Source organism: Hirundo rustica, chromosome Z (genome assembly GCF_015227805.2).
Source record: "Hirundo rustica isolate bHirRus1 chromosome Z, bHirRus1.pri.v3, whole genome shotgun sequence".
In the NCBI taxonomy this organism is placed as follows: Eukaryota; Metazoa; Chordata; class Aves; order Passeriformes; family Hirundinidae; genus Hirundo; species Hirundo rustica.
The window spans coordinates 61,244,234-61,261,827 of record NC_053488.1 but is presented as its reverse complement, the minus strand read 5'-3'; the positions used below and the strand labels follow the sequence as shown (position 1 = coordinate 61,261,827).

General features: G+C 37.0%; 1 protein-coding gene across 1 annotated transcript in view; it reads left to right on the top strand.

Moving 5' to 3' along the window:
- Nucleotides 1-17,594, top strand: part of PRDM6 (PR/SET domain 6) — a 77,078-nt gene that overhangs the window by 41,633 nt on the left and 17,851 nt on the right. The window contains exons 4-6 of the mRNA XM_040090633.2: nucleotides 9,546-9,673; nucleotides 13,299-13,423; nucleotides 16,551-16,893. Of these exons, the coding sequence (XP_039946567.1) occupies nucleotides 9,546-9,673; nucleotides 13,299-13,423; nucleotides 16,551-16,893 (596 nt within the window). The remainder of the gene's footprint in view (nucleotides 1-9,545; nucleotides 9,674-13,298; nucleotides 13,424-16,550; nucleotides 16,894-17,594) is intronic.

Sequence of the window (17,594 nt, the reverse complement as noted above, 5' to 3'; positions counted from 1 at the left end):
ATGTCAGTGGATTCTACAAGAGTACTGGTCCTTTACAGACCTATTTGGATGTGTGTAAGTTTCCAGCTTTATGCCTGGGGTTTTTTTCTGCTCTGTGTCTTCCTCTCATTGCCTTGGTGTTGAGTAACACTGTTGTGTTACATGAAATTCTTTCCTATTCCAGGACCTCCACAGGCTAATGTCAAAACAAACCACTGAGACTTGACTTAAAAAAAAAGTAATTTTATGAAGTCCACATAATCAGCAGGGCATTGCTTTCATGGCACTTTCTGGAATAAGGCCCCAATCCTCCAACTGCTTACACAGATGCTTGATTTCACACACGAGTAGTCCCATTGAGATCAATGGGACTACAACATGTGCAGAAGTGTTTGCTGGACTGAGGTCTAAGTGAGAGATGAAGCCTTTCACCTAGCACAGACAGTTCAAACCAATGTTTATAGTTTCATATGCCATAATCCTTTGAGAAACATTAAAACTGAATAGCTTTTAATATTATTTGGCAAGTATTCCCTTTTATAAAATTTGCTAGATGATGCCTGCTAGATTAAAGAGAAAAACATTAAGTAGATATTACAAGATGTACACTCCATATCAGATATGGTTAAGTTTAGAAAATTGCTTTGAATTATGTGAACAGTCAAAGAAGACCACTGGCTATCAGGATATATTTCTGTGCATTTTCACAGAGGGGTTACATCCAGCTGGACAAAAATTTTGCTTTGACTTTAATCAGTGAGGCCACCTGATAGTTCTTCCTTGCTCATTTATTTCAGATTTCTATTATGTCAGCTGCTTTGAAAAACTGGATGATTGTTCTAAGTATTAAAAAAATGCATCTAACACAAATATTGCAACAAAGAAAAGCCATTTTTGAATGGACTGCTGCATTTTCTACATGGCAGGAGATACCATTGGTTATTATTATAAAAATAGAAGCACTTCAAAGCAAGTAACTAGGTATTGACATGGATTTATTTCATATAAAGACTGTAGTAACTGGCTTTCATTTTCTACCTAATAATAAACCAAAGTATTCTTATCTCCTCCTTAAACAACAAGCTTGAATGTTATCTGAAACATATTTATATTTTTGATTCTACTATCTGCCTATAAATAATCCAAAGACATACTTTAACTAGTAAAACAAATCAATTATTCTTATCGAGAAACAGCGGAACATATGAGAAGTATTTATAACTAATGTCTTTCTGAAATAATGACCATGCAATTGAATGGGGAACCTGTCCAAACATTTCCACTTGCAGCAGAATGAGGTTGATGACACATATGCTACTATTGTTGCATACCAGTTTTACATGTACTGTTGGTTAATGCAGATTCAATAATATTTATTAGGCATCAAAATTTGATTTATCAGAATGTGATGAATAGTCTTTTCTTTGTTCCGCCTGTTTGCTGTATAGGTAATCTAAAAGATAGAATGCAATTTATGAAATATTTCAATTTTTGAAGTGTGGTCTTTGCAAAGGATATGATTATATAATATTACTATTGTCATAAATCAGTTACAATTTTTAGTTAAACTGTATTTGGAGAGTTTTCCATGCACTTTAGTTTGTCTCTGAGTTCCATTGTATGTCATTTTTCTTTTATAACGTGAGATTAAAGAGTTCTTAGAAAGTTTGCTGAATATCCTTACTTGGTCATCAAGTTAGTGGAAGAAATGAGAAAGAAATGATGGTTACATGCATGATTGTTTCTACTCGCCCTTTTCATTCAGTGTGTAACAAGAAGACACGTGTTTAGAGGGGCCCTCCTGTCCTAAAGCAGATGACCAGCTCCTAATATTAAGGCATTTACAGTCTAAAAGCATTCATTCTTTGAACATTTGTTGCTATCAATATGAACCCAACTGTATTTTGATTTTAAACAATGCTCCTAAAATGTAATATTTTCAATGAATACTGTTAGTAGTCTTCTCTCTTTCAGTTCATGCAGAATTTTCTGAATGTTTCCAGCTTTCGATATAATGAGGTCCTTTGGCAATGTGCTGATTTCAAGGTCAGCTAAGCACCAGTACACTACACAATATCCAACATAAATGAGTATATTATCAAGTCATGCATACAATCCAGTTTGCTTTCAGTTTGACTTGATTAGAAGCTCTCACAAACAAATAATGTATACGTGTCATAAGAATCTCCAGATTTCATCAGAATTTTGCTTAACAATCACTGCTTTATGCAAGTCAAATCACTGAATTTTACTGTTCAGTCATCCTGAAGTGTTAGGGCTTTTCAGGAAAGAGGCAGCTGTTTCTTCAGCTTTATGGGAGAGGTAACCATCCTTGTATTTTTTTCTGTTGGCTATAGAGCTATCTTCTACCAGTAATGCTACTTAACATTCTTCCCCCGTCTATGAAAGCATACATGTATTCAACTTTACTTACAGTACTAGTTTATTGTTGATAATGAGTAAAATGCTGCAAAAGGAATTAAAAAAAAAAAAATAAAATGAACAAGTTTCCTTCAAAAGAAGATGGTGTTGATGACAGGATTGAGTGTTTATGGTTAAGAACAAAGAGGAAAGCCAATATAGCAGATATTCTGGTGGAAGTGTATTTCAAACCATCCAGCCAAGATGAAGAGGTGGGTGAAATAGGCTATAAGGAGCTGGGAGAAGTCTCATGATTGTCATCCTGTGTTCTTGTGGGAGACTTTAATTTATGTTTGCGGTAAATTGAACACTGCAGAGGGGAAAAAATCCAGGATGATCATGGAGTATGTGGAAGATATCTTCCTGACATAAGTGATGAGGGAGTCCGCTGTGAAATGTCCCATGCTGGACCTGTTGTTTGTGAACAGAAAAGGATTTGCAGGTTATGTGGTGGTCAGAGGCTGCCATGAGCACAATGATCACAAAATAATTGTGTTTTCAAATCTCAGAGGTGTAAGGAGGAAGATCAGTGGAACTGCCATCTTGGACTTCCAAAGGACAGACTTTGGCCTGTTTAGAGGTCTGACTGACAGAGTTCCTTTGGAGACAGTCTTGAATGGCAAAGAGTCCAGGCAGACTGCATGTGCCTTAAGAAGGAAATCTTAAAAGAATAGGAGCAGGATATCCACATGTGCCAAAAGATGAATTGGTGGGGAAGATTAGCCTGGTCAAACAGAGAACTTTGGCTAGAAATATGGGGGGGTGGGGAAGAGAAGAAGAAAGGGGCAGGTAACACCAGAGGACTACAAGGATATAATGAAGTTATGCAGGGAGAAAATTAGAAAGGCCAAAGCCCAAGCAGAACTTACCTGCTATGAAGGAAAATAAAAAAGGGTTTCTATAAGTTGTGTAGCCACTTAAGACAGGCCAAGTAGAATTCCTTTGGTAGATGCATAAGGAAACGGTGACAAAAGATGAGGATAATGTTGACGAACTTCATGACTTCTTTGCCCCAATCTTTAAGAGTATGACCAGTTCTTTTCTGAATAACCAGTTCTCTGAGCTGTAAGACAGGTGTGGGAAGCAGAATGAAGCCCTTGTAATAAAGAGAGAAATGGTAAGAGTTCTGCTACTCCATTTGGACCTACACAAGTCTATGGAGTCAGATGGGATTGACACACACCTTGAGGAGCTGAGGGAAGAGCTCACTAAGTTTTTATCAATAATTTATAAGTGGCCATAACTCATCACAGAGGTCCCAGTTGACCAGAGGTCAACAGACATGAAGCCCAGCTACAGGAGGGACAGGAAGAAGGATGTAGGGAACAACAGGCCTGTAAATCATGGTCTTGGTGCCAGGGGAGGTCATGGAACAAACCATCTTAAGTCCCATCATGCAGACAACCAGGACTGGAGTTTATGAAAGGCAGATCCTTCTTGACCAACCTGGTCTTCTTCTGTAAAATTGTGACATACTTCATTGATAAGGGAAAGCCTGTGGGTAAAGTCTACCTGGTCTTCAGTGAAGCCTTTGACAACATTTCCCACAGAATTCTGCTGGAAAAACTGGATGCTGATAGCTTGTGCTCTTCAAGTAAAAAACTGAAGCTGGCTGTGTCCAAAGAATAGAGGTAAGTGGTGCTAAATCCAGCTGGTGGCTGGTCACAAGTGCTGCTCCCCAGGGCTCAGTGGTGGGGAACAGTTTGGCATCTTTATCCATGATATGGATGTGAGGATCAAGTGCATCCTTTGTCAGTCTGTAGATGACACTAATTTACACAGGAGCGTTGACCTGGTGGAGGGTGGATAGGTTCTGCAGAGGGATCTGGACAGGCTGGATTGAAAGGCTGGGGCTGAGTCTCTGAGGTCAAACAAGTTCCAACACTTTGGTCACAACAGCCCTACGTGATGGTGCAGGCTGCAAGAGAGGCTGAAAAGATGTCTTGGTGGAAAAAGAACTGAGGGTGCTTGTCAACAGTATGTGTAAGCTGTGCCCAAGTGGCCAAGGCCAAGGTCATCCTGGCTTGTGTCTGCAATAGTGTGGCCAGGAGGACTAGGTCAGTGACCATCCCCTTGTACTCAGCACTGGTGAGGCCGCACAAGTCCCGTTCAGGGCTCCTCATTACAAAAAAAGGCATTGAGGTGCTGCAGCTCATCCAGAGAAGGGCGATGGAGCAGGGGAAGGGTCTGGAGCACAAGTCCTGTGAGGAACAGCTGAGAGAGCTGGGGGTGTTGAGTCTGGAGAAAAAGAGGATTCTGGGAACCTTATTGCTCTGAACACCTGCCTGAAAGGAGTGTGCGAGTTGGTGTCTCCTGCCAAGTAACAAGTGACAGGGAAAAAGTAGACAGCCTCAAACTATGCCAGGGGAGGTTTAGCTTGGTTATTAGGGAATAGTTTTTCACCAAGAGGGCTGTCAAGCACTGGAACAGGCTGTTCAGGGAAGTGATAGTCACCCTCCCTGGAGGAATTTAAAAGAAATGTAGCTGTGGCACTTAGGGCCTTCATTTAGTGCTTGGCTTGACAGTGCTGGGTTAAGGGTTACATTCAATGATTTTAAGTCTTTTGCAACCTAAACAATTCTATGATTCTGTAATTGCACGCTCTTTACAGATAGTCAGATTAATAGACAGGCTTATGCCCATTACCCTTTTTGGCCTTGTTTTCAACTTCTGTTTAAGATAGACACCTATAGAAGATGTAGTGTTTTTACATCAAAAACAGGGTCTCACAATAGTGAGATTTGCCCAACGTAGAGCTTCTTGGATTCTGATGTCCAAGTTAGCAAAGAAACTTTCAGTGTAACTGGGTCTTGTAAGTTTGTACACTGTTACGGAAAGAATATAACTTGTATAGTTGCTACCACGTCTAACATGTCTGGTTACAACTTTTTCACCATATTACCAGTAGTTTTGGATACATCTTTACTATCTTGACTCCTCCCATTGAAGTCAAGAGTAAAATTTTAGAGAGGGGAAGACTCATGGAAAGTGATTTGAAAATTCTATGTGTTTTTTGTATGTGATATCAATGATAATGGCAGTGAACAGCAAAATGCAAGAGTCTTTATAACGGTAAGAATTAATTCTTACATATTTTGTGGTTTTCTTAGTATGTTTTTTGATGCATTGCAATACACACACAAAAAATATTCTAATAGCTACTGTTATAAAATAAATGTACGTGCAAAGAAAAATTCTATTTTTAGGATCACTCTATTCCCTGACTACCTGAAATGTAACCAAGGAGCCAAATAATTATCTGTTAATACCTTTTTTATCTGATTAAATGGAAAAATAAAGGCAGAAAGAATTTCTAAAGTCATAATCCTTTAGCAGACCATGGAAAGAGAACAAGGGAAGGCAACAGATAGGCAGGAAAGAACTTCAACAAACTATTTTTGCTCTTGCTGCCGCTTCCATGAAATAGCTTTTAATTGCTTCACAACTTGGTTTTCTCTGCAGCTGTGCTGTTACATTTGAACACTGAAATTTTGTGGCCTCTATACCAGAAACTGGAGCAACAGTTTGTAGCATTGGAATTAGATTTATCTCATTGATCCAACTGAGCAATACTGACTATATCAGTACTGAAGTAATTAAAGGTTCTCAGAAGCCTCTTTAGCACTCTGCCTTGTCTTTTAATAATGCTTAAATCTTAGATGGTCCTTGTTTATGTTACTTCAGTTGTTTATGATAGTTATGGCTGTTCAGAGATTTTAGAGCATCACTTACACGAGATGCAGTGTGCTTTAGAATTTATGTTATTACCGCCATTGTGCATTGTTCTTGTCATTGTCATTAAAGTAACAGTATCTATGTCCTCCAAATAATTATCCTCAACCAGTACAGCAAGTAATACATCCAGTCGTTCATATTTAATTTATGTTTGTATGCCATTAGAAGAGGAACCTCACAGCTATTTATGTCTTGGTTATTTAATAAAGTGGTGTTTGCAAGGAAGGGAATAGAAAGTACTGAAAAAAGAGGACTTGTAGTCTGATGATTATGCTTGGACTTTCTTTCTTGGAAAATGAGGCAGTTTCTGTTGTACTCTGAAGTCGAAGGATGAAGTTCATAGAAGAGAAATATGTATCACATTCTGAGTCTCTTGATCTGCAACAAACCAGTAAAATATATGTAAACAGTCAATAACTTATTAAGAAGTCAATTAACTATAAGGCAATGGCTAAAGGGGACCTAAATGCATGTCAAATGAGGTGAGTGGAGACTTCTTTTATCAGATTCCAGTCTATTTCACAAATCTGGTTTGTTTCATTACAAAATTAACAAACACAGAAGAATCAAACCCTTAAAACTCAGCAGAAGCAACAGATATCAAGGTCCAGTAAGAAGCTTAGGTAACACTTCCAAATGCAATCAAAGTAGAAAAATGAAATAACTAATTGTGTTTCTACTACTTAGATCAGTGAGATACAGAAAAGATAAATGCAGAGTCTGAATGGACTTGTAGAAATGGTATTCTATTTTGCCATGAGGCTATTGTAATGTATTAAAAATTACGCCAATATAGATGGATGCAATGATCAAGTGAGGTAGTCAAAGACTTACAGTAACATCAGTTTATCACAGGTTTCTGCAGTATTTTCTGTAATAGATACTGTGACTGTTTAAGGATGTGTGCATGTGTAGTAGAGATGTGAGTAAAAATGTTTATCTATATTTTACTGTCGCACCTGTGCTTCACAGCATGTGCTACAAGTTTTCTTTTTCTCTGTTGCGGCAGATTATGGTTTGCTCCATGAGGGTTTTTTCAGGCAGTTATATCTTCACTGGTTTCCTGATTTATATAACGGTAGAATGAATAAGAACTCCTACATGATGGTGTATGAAAAATAATAACCATATCTGAGTTTTAGGTTTTATTCCAGATTTTAACCCGCATTAAGCAATTGTTATTTACCTTCTAAGCCTATGGCTTTTACTTCCTTACAGATGGGTTTACAATCCTGAAAGAACAGGGCTAAGAATGCTGTTGGATAGATTATGACTATGCAGCACAGACAGTAATATCCTCCCTCAAAAGAAGTGCATAGTGTCACTTAATGCATCAGTACTTACGAGAATAAAGTTTTCAAAAATACTTAGTCTTAACCACACAGTCCTTCCAATTCCAGACCAAGGCCCAGGAAAGATCCAGTCCTATGTTTTCATGACAGATTTTAATTTTTCATATCAGTTAATGACTGTCTATTTACACAAAGTTCTGGGTAGGACCCTGTGTGCCAAGATATGAGTGTCACTACTGATTATAGCAGACCCCTTTGTCTTTCCTGTTTCATGTCATCTGATGACTAGGAAGTTATCAGCTCTTTATTTATGGGAATTGTTTTTGTCTCATGTTAAGTAATATATTGTTATGTGAATAAGCAGCATGTAAATGGGTAGATAATAAACACTGCTGAGAATGTTTGCATAGATATTGCCAAAATGGTTTTAGCCAAGTACTGTTAGTCATTAATTTTTCCTTCTCTTCCTTTTTATAGGCTGATGTCCTGTAGAACTTTTCTGATTTCTTCACAGATTTTTATAGTTTAGCATGTTTTGCTCACATATTCAACATACATCAAGATATTTGCATAAGAATAGGTCCTTGCTGATAATCAGCATGTAACCATATATAAAAAATAGACTTAATCTCTGGGATTGGAGTATCTGTTTACTTCTGAGGACTCCTCATTTCTCTGACTTAATTCTACTCAGAGCATGTTGGGGTAACATCTTGCTTATCCAACACAGGAGTATTTGACCTGGTCCTTGTTACAGACACTCAGGAACAAAGCTTGATGATCATCGTAGACACTTGATTTCCATGTCTCTCATGCTCTTGCAATGGATGTATTCCTCCTGATTACCCACAGCCCAAAAGCAAGGCTCATTCCTGAATTTGAGACTCTATTTTGATGGAAGAAAAAACTAGATTTTGATTCCTGTGTATACATTTGTGTGAACTATAGGAAACCCTCTTTTAAAAAATCTTAAGTATTACGTAATTTCTGATATTATTCTCTTGATATTGAAAAAGACATTCAGATTGTTAATCTGTATATACTAGGAATGTTCAATTCGGTGTAAAAATGTACTTCCTCTTTATTTAGCAGAATTAATATATTCAAGAAGACATCAATTTAGGTTCATAAAATTTCAAAAGAGATATGATTTTGGGGGTATGGCTATTAAAGCAAATGGTGTTCATAGAGGGGCAGATAGCATGAAAAAGAGATTTACTTCAGATAGGCACCTAAGTGTTCAGATGCATCTGTGAAGTTTACCAAAGTGATTGTGTAACAAGTAAAAATCTTGTGAGATCACATGCTTTTACTAGGATTAGATCTACCTAGATAACATTTTTTTAAGCAGTCAGGAGAGCAGGTATGCATGATACATTTTACCTTCTAATTTCAGAGCCTCCAGAGGAACTCTATTCTTGACTTCAGAGAGAGCATCCACTTCTGAATAGAAACATAATACTATCTTTTAAAAAATCACCATAACTGGCTTTCATGTCCTTAGCAGGGATGTCATGTTTAGGAAAACAATGATTCCCTTGGGACTGGTTTCTTAATTAGTACTTAAAAAACCCCTATATGTCTCAAGGGAGCTCCTAAGAGCACTATCAACACAGTTTTTTCCTTCTAATATAATTTGGTTTTATATTATGAAACCTACAGCTCCCAAGCATATCATGTGAGGTTGCTGCAATGGAGCAGCAAGATGTGATCTGAAAGAAGGATCCTTGTTTAGGGGTTACTACTGCTCCTTGCTCAGATGTCCCAGCCATTTTATTGCACTTTTTATATCCAAATTTTCTTGTTTATCTGGCAGTTCATTATTTAAGGCCAGCTTGTCAAAATAGGTTAAATATTCTTTGGGAAACATGGTCACATCTTTGAGACACCACAAATACTTTTAATATGAAAAGATTGGCTTGATAAGAGAAACATGATACACTTGCCTCCCCTAAAATACTTCTCTGCTTTTTCATGTATATTTCTAAGAGTATCAGTACACAGATGACAAACATCATGGCAATAAAGTCCTGGAAAAGCCACAGAGAGACACCAGAAAAACAGTGAAAATAATTGTTGATGAATTTGTTCCATTTGACCTTGTGATATTTCCCCCAGATATATGACCAAGATGGGACACTGCAGCACTTTATCGATGGCGGAGAACCCAGTAAGTCAAGCTGGATGAGGTACATCCGATGTGCGAGACACTGTGGGGAACAGAACTTAACGGTGGTTCAGTACAGGTAAAGTGATTTTTGATTCACCCAATGGCACAAAATGAGAATGTTTTATCAGACTGTAATGATCTGTAGTGCTGCTTTTGATTGCAAAGACGTTATCAGAGCTTTGGAGAATGTGCTCATGTGAGGCAACACGTGCAGGGTGAAGCTCCAGGGAGCGAGGGCAACCCTGTCTCTTCTGTGACCACCGTGCCACACAGAGCTCTCTGCACTTTTTCAAAAAATCTAATCAGAAGCAAGCCAACACAAGCAGTTCTCCACCCTTAACAGAGATGTGTGTGATAGAGGCGGAGGAAAAGTGGCACCCAGACACATCCTGAGGGTCAGTCATGGTGTGTGTATACATCTTGAGCTTTTTTGTCGAGTGCACCTGCTAGCCAAGATTGCTAGAGCTCATACCTCTTAAGTTGCTGGCTAGAGAAAGTCAAATGTGAAGAAAAATGTAGAGAATTATAGTGCTTTTCACTTTGAACTTGCAAATAGATCCGGAAAACCCAGACAACACTTTACATAAATACATGATCTCAGCTATAAACAAGACTTTTGCCTTAGAATCAGAAGCAACTGCTTGGCCTTATTGAATGTGGTAGGAAGTACATCAAAGAATGCCCCCGGCTTGCCAGTTGCAGTGAGCAATGATTTTTGCTGGTGGCTTTAGAGAGCAGAGTTTATTTTATTTAGGAAAAATCTTAAACTTATTTAAACTACCTTTAAAATTAAAAATAAAATGTACAAAAGCAAGCTGAAATAAAATATAGAAAGTTTAATTATCCCATGGGGATCCAATTTAACAATGGTAAAATTGTTCAATTGCATTTTTAACTTTTTTTATTCTCTGTCCAGTTGACTAAACAATGCTGCAGTTAAAAAAAATAACAATCCTATTTAGACATTACAAATCTTTTATTATATACTTAATTATGTGCTATCTATAGCTAAAATACCATAGGATTTTAAATAAACACACTGGATAATGAATAAAGATTGTTGTGATGAAAGAGTATTTTTGTAGGTGTCTTGTGGACTATCGGTCTATGTGGTGATGTGTGCGTGCACATATATATATAAATAAGAAAAAAATATATGCGTGTATATATATATATAGATGACAAAAGTAAATGAAAAGTGAACATGAGAAAGTCATTACACATCTGTCAATATTAAGTGGATTTTACAACTCTCCTTTCATGATGGAGTTTTTACTTAGAGTTCCCTCTGTTGATCTGTTTTCGATTACTTCAGATCTTTATAAAATGAACTACAAAAACACAATTTAAAAAACTGGCATCCATCACCAGTGACTGCATCCAAGTGTAAGAAAATAGAAAAGTTGGACACTGAAAAACCAACCTAATTTTTATTGTACATGGACGTCCTCCTCACAGAAAGTCAGCTGGTTTAAATTCATTCTGTTATGATTTGTAATATCTAAATGGAATTTTCTTCAAAGTGCTCTTGATTGATTGACCCTTAGCTGAACGTTTTGTTTTTATTTTGAGGCTGACAATAATGTTTGTTGGCATGTGTTCTGCTTCAACTGCGTTGGGACGCCATGAAGCTATCTTTATGAGTCATCCAACCACAATACTAAATACATGTCAGCAAAGGAAATATTATCCAAAAAGGGAAAAATCCCTTTGATGTACTTCAGCATGCAGAGATTTCTGCGAGTTTTGGAAGCTCTGCACACTTGTAAGGGATGGTGTACACTTACACTTTTTTCTCCCTGCCTACTCCAAGCCCTACAGACCACCCATTGCTCAAAAACAGTTCTGCTCTTTCAGCGGCAAAGTGTGTCATTTGGTTTTAGCACATTCATTTGCTAGTCTGCTGTGTTTATGTTAAGGGAAGCCAAACTGAGAGATGAAATGTTACAAGGGTGAAGTACAAAGTAGACTCAATTTTTCTCAAGTTAAGAGATGCGGTAATTTATAGCATGGCTCCCATTTTCAGATTTACGTAACAGTGGAAAGAATTAACTAAATGCAAACCTCCGAGAAGAAAGAGAGAGAAGAAGAGGAGGAGAAGGAGGAGCAGGGAAGATAAAGGGGAGACAAAAAAAGGGAGAGTTTTTGTCAGATATTCATAGAAGCCTAAGAAAACCGTTCTGCTTAGCTAGCAGTGCCCTCCTGAGACAGGGTGGCAGTAAGCGAGGAAAATAACAAGATAAATGAAATTTTTGCAGCTGCTAGTAAAATATTGAGAATCTGCACTTTTTTATTGATCTTTATGATCCTGTTGCCAAGAGCCACTTTGCGGTGACAAAATATGTTGACAAGTGCATATCTCACTGCCATGAAAAATGTGGTAGAAGATTCTCCTTATGTCTGCAGTGTTATACAAGGAACAAATTGCATTTCTACAGCCAATTCTTTATAGAAAGTCTAAATTTAAGGCCTACCAACCCTAAACACTTTTATCTTGAACTTCACAATAATGTTTGTAGCAATTCTTCACTCAGAACACTGGTTGAAGCCTAACTTTTTTTTTTTTTTTTTTTTTTTTTTTTTTTTTTTTTTTGTGGTCTATAGATGTTTTTCTGCCTTACATAAGCTCTTATAAAAAATGGTCATTTCTTGGTTCCTTGACTGTATCACTTTGGTATGTAATCCTTCAGCAAGAGTGCACTGTTCTTCTTGTATATATTGAATTTCCATCCATCTCACAGGAGTGTGTTTTACTGTTCCATGTGAAGTGTAAGGGAAAAGCCACTGCAAACTGATAACATTTGTCTTTTATCTTGTGCCTGATTCTAATCTTACACAGTTTTTCCTGCCACGTAAATGTCTTTACTGCAGAAATATCACTCTGAAGCTACTTACATCAGTGTAAGATCAGGATAAAGCTCTTGTTTTTATGCTAAAGACATTAGGATTTTTCACTTTTCTCCCTCTCAATTCCCACTTCCGTGCTCTAGAAATAGGCCCCCAGTCTTCTCTCACAGAAGCAATGAGATATCACACTTACGGTAACACTAATTTATACATTCTAAATCATTGCCACTGCCCTCATGTTCCATATAGGGGCAGATTTTAGTGCTGTATGATCCAATTAGCCCAAATTTTTTTATTTCCCCTAAGTCTGTTTTTCTCAACAACCCAAGATCTCTCTTTTGATGCTATATTACTGCCATGAAAGGTCACTTAACACTACTTCAAAGCTTTTTCTAAATGAACTTATTCACATAAAAGAGCTGTTGTCTATTTACCCTTAAATATGTTAACTTTAGCTTGGATGACAAATACAAAGCTGTTTAAATGTCTGTACTTGCTGATCTGTGTACAACACTCAGATGGTTATACTGTGTAAGCAAAATGTGTCATTATAAACTCCCCCTCAAACAGATATTGCAAGGAAATACCTGTATTTTTATAGTATCTTGGTCCTTCTAAAACCTTAGAATTTAATATATGCTAGATACAACTTGTCTATAATGTTATTAGCCTCTGCTACAGGAACAAAGTCCTTCTCAAGTGACAGATTCGGTTTTAAAACAAACAGTATGTTATTCATTGAGTTATCTGCAGAAATGTTTCCAAAACAATGAATTTCTACTGTTATACCATGTATTGTAAGATGAGAATGCTCTATTCCTAAACTATGCAATGTTTTCTTCTTTCTTGATTAGGTCAAATATATTCTACCGGGCTTGTATAGATATCCCCAGGGGCACTGAGCTGTTAGTGTGGTACAATGACAGCTACACATCTTTCTTTGGAATCCCTCTCCAGTGCATTGCACAAGATGAAAATTGTAAGTTCTTCCTTACATTTCTACCTGTGTAAGCCATAATTCCTCTTTCATGCCTAATCAGATATATCATAGAGTATTTTAGAGGGACGTCTGTCCCTGGAATTTCAACACCAGTCTGGATGGGGCTTTGAGCATCCTGTTCTGGTGGTGTCCCTGGCCATGGCAGGGGAGCTGGAACTAGATGATCTTTAAGGCCCCTTCCAATTAAAACCATCCTATGATTCTCTGATTCTATGGCATTTAATGAAAATGGTAGTATATTTAAGGTAAGGTGATACACTTAAGCTGTGCAAAACAATGGTATGGTTAGTATCACTGTTCTGTATAAGTGATTAATAAATCTATTGTAAACAATTTTTTTTTTTTTTTTGTTCTCCCCACTGTTACCAGTGCAAAACACTGTTTTGCCAAAACAGCAATGTGCTGCAAGGCCACAGGGCCTCTCTTGGTGATTCTTTTTTCTATTACCTCTGGGCATGTTGAGAAGAGCTTTGGCTGGCTGAATTTAAGAGATTAGATCCTTGTGGTTAAACATAAAAACCTACTTTTAAAAATACCAACTGAGTGTAAGCACCCTGAAATAACAACAAATCTCTATCCCATCCCCATTTTCATCCATTCTTTTACCTGATCTCAACATTTTATTTCTAGTTTGCTAGGAATCCTCACAAAATTAAGCATGCATAGTTATTTATAACACAGACATAATCTAGTGCTGGATATCTTTATCTGTAATAGAAATGGGTGATGCAGGCACATCCTTCAGTTTTACTACTTGTGTGTGAGACTTTTTTAGGGCTTGCATCCATTTTGGCAAGTATGTGTATCTATGTAGTAGAGAAAACAATAATGGGCCCAGTGACTCTAGTCTAAAGTAACTCTGTGACTGCCCACACTTAATAAATTACTTATAAGATGTATGTATTCGATTCTGTACTTGCATCCTTAAACAGGATGAACTGCTTGGAGGAACTAGTGCCTTGCAGCAACTCAAATACTGAATCATGCAGCAATTAAACAGCAAGATAGCAGGGTTTAAACTGTCAAACGTAAACATCCTTTCCCATGTTGAGTTTTCAAGCCTGTTGGGCTTGAGAAAAGTTTAAAAGAATTTTAGTTACTGGCAGAAACATTTGCTGATGAAAGTCATGCTCTGCAGTGTACAATATAGAAATACCATTTTTTTCTTTCAGGAACCAAAGACTACAAAAATTTTATTTGAAAAGAAAAACACTATGGCTAAAATCTGTATATATTGTCTCTTGTTATTTTTCTGTGAGACAAACCAAAACTTTATCCACAGTGACACTGACATGAGTAGATGAAATTAATCTCTGACCATGGAGCAAGCTGCAGACTGGTATAGGACTTAAGTCCCACTTAAACTCCCAGAATGTACCTTCTGCTTGTCTTCTGCACAGGGTTATTGTCAGCAGCACAAGTTCTTCCCATATTCATTAAGTCTTTAGTAGCCTGATATCGTTACTTCTGTGGACTTTTATGATTACAATTTAAAGAAAAGAAAAGAAAAGAGTGATCTCCTTCTGAGTATATTGAAGCAAAATGATAGTATATAAATTTCTTCTGGTACTGAAGAGGCATAGAAGATGTATTCTGCATCTGGAAACTTGTGATAGACAGCTCCATGGGTGTAACTCTATTTGGAAATTAGGTTCCCAGGTACTACAAAAAATAATAGATTAGGAAGGACCTCAACTAACATAAATATCTTGTAACAATATAATATTGGAATTGTTATGATTGATCATAGATATTAGAATATAGCTCTAAAGCAACTGGCATGATGTAAAATATTACCAAATATGAATATGTGGTTTGTTGGGTTTTTAATATATATTAAATATATATTATATTTATTTAATATATATTAAATAATGTTGGCTGATTCCAGCTTACAACTAAAATTTAATTCTCATCTTTGTTCCTAGAAATCTGTCATCATGGCTTACCAAAATAGAATTGTAGTTTCTAATCATCAGTTTAATACATGCCATATACCTATTTTTAGATATAAACAGATAGTGACAGTAACTAAGTTGTGTACATAGACTTACATGCATGTAACATACTTAATTTAAAAATTTCTATTACAATATTAGCTCATGAGCCTGAGTTTGCCAAAATTGAAAAGCATTAGAACTTATTTGGTCCACGTGGCCTAGGGTTTATGTTTATTTTTGCATTGTGGTGCAAGCTTTTGTCAGCTGACTATTTTTCCACAGGACCCTACCTTCATTCACTGTATGATCTACATGGTTCTCAAGGTGTGAGACAGCTTGACCCCCAGCCTTTCTTGTCACAAACTCAGCCCTAAATCACTTTTTTGTGAAAAGCATATTGCATTTGTTGCTGTAATATCTGAGTGCCTCATAAGCTGTAATTAATTGATGATCATATGGCTAGAAACAATTTTCATGGGACTTTAAAATATTTGTATGCCTGTTTTGTAGGTGGGAAACTGATGCACGAAGATCTCTCTGCCTGTATTTTGCAGTGTTTCTTGGTGATCTACCTGCTGTTAACCTCAGGCATAAGATAATCAAGTCCCTGGCTTCTTACTGCATTGGCAGTGTGGCTATTTGTGAGATGTAATAGTCTAATATCCTTAGAGGCCTTTAGTTATCCTTTTGTAGGATAACTATTGCTGCAGTAGATATTTAAGCCCTGTTGTATCTCAAGGCATATCCCAGCAGAGATTTTTTTCCCCATACTCTCAAAATTCATGCTTGTCTATGATATACCAGTCAGACATGCTGACCGCAAAATGCAGAGTCAGGGTATCACAAGTGGTGCAGCTTTTTCTTTCAGGTGACAATCCCATAGTGTCATAAATGTATATCTCAGTCTGGATTCTCAGGGTCCTTTCAGTCGCATATACTCCTTTGCATGAATTTTCATTTCAGTGTTACAGAATCAGCACCATCTATTCAGATCACTGTCTCATTCAAGCCTTTTTTTTTTAAACATTGTTAAAATAAAACTGTTTCATGGTAGTGGCAAGAAAATGTTTGGGTTTTTTTTTTTTTTTTTTTTCTGTCTCCCAGAATTGTATTAATTTTAAAAAGGCATAAAAAGGATCTTATTCACTTTTCTTGTTTTCTCCCAGTGAATGTCCCTTCAACTGTAATGGAGGCCATGTCCAGACAAGACACCCTGCAGCCATTTAATAAGAGTAACAAACTATCCCCTGCCACTCCACAGCGATCCGTAGTATTTCCACAGACTCCGTGTAGCAGAAATTTTTCTCTCCTGGATAAGTCTGGGTCCATCGAGTCAGGATTTAACCAGATCAGTGTCAAAAACCAACGAGTTCTTGCAAGTCCAACTTCAACAAGCCAACTAAATTCTGAGTTCAGTGACTGGCATCTTTGGAAATGTGGGCAATGCTTTAAGACTTTCACCCAGCGGATCCTCTTACAGATGCATGTGTGTACGCAGAACCCCGACAGGTAAAGCCCAAGCTCTCTTTATTTCTGTATCTACTGACAGCCAGACCCACTGCTTTCTTCTTTTATCAAGCTATTATCATTTTCAAAACCAAACCATTATTATGAGGAGCCTGTATGACATAATTCATCTGCAGCCGCATGAAGTAAGCTGATAAAAACTATTGCTTGCCTTCACTATTTGTAAAAGCATTCAGTGTCTAAATGTGCAGATAAAAAGAAATAGCTAAGGATATAATCTTGTTCTTAGAATGGTTTGGTACATCTGATGGAGGCAACAAAATAGAATGAAAGTTTATGAATATCATAGATGGGAAAAATGAGGTCAAGATAATGAAAAGTCTCTCTGTCTTCCAAAGATAATCTAACTTGCTGCTCAGTGGTTGTCACAGTCATTTCAGAGTTCACCTATAGTGTGCAATGCGTATGAACTTAATTAAGTACTAAGAGGTAATGAATTGGAATTTTTTGCTTAGTACTATTTTTCTTCATAGCATGCAAACCCATAAATCGTACAAAGCTGTCAAAAGGAAATACCTACTCCACCAGTGATGTGGAGGAAAACAGATGCCACTTATTCAATAAACTAATATCCACACAGAAGAAAAATGTTGACTAGATACCTCAGAGTCAAAGTTGGTTTGAAAGTTTGTCAATACAGAATTTTATGGCTGTGAACTGAGGATGAAATTTAGCTGAACAAG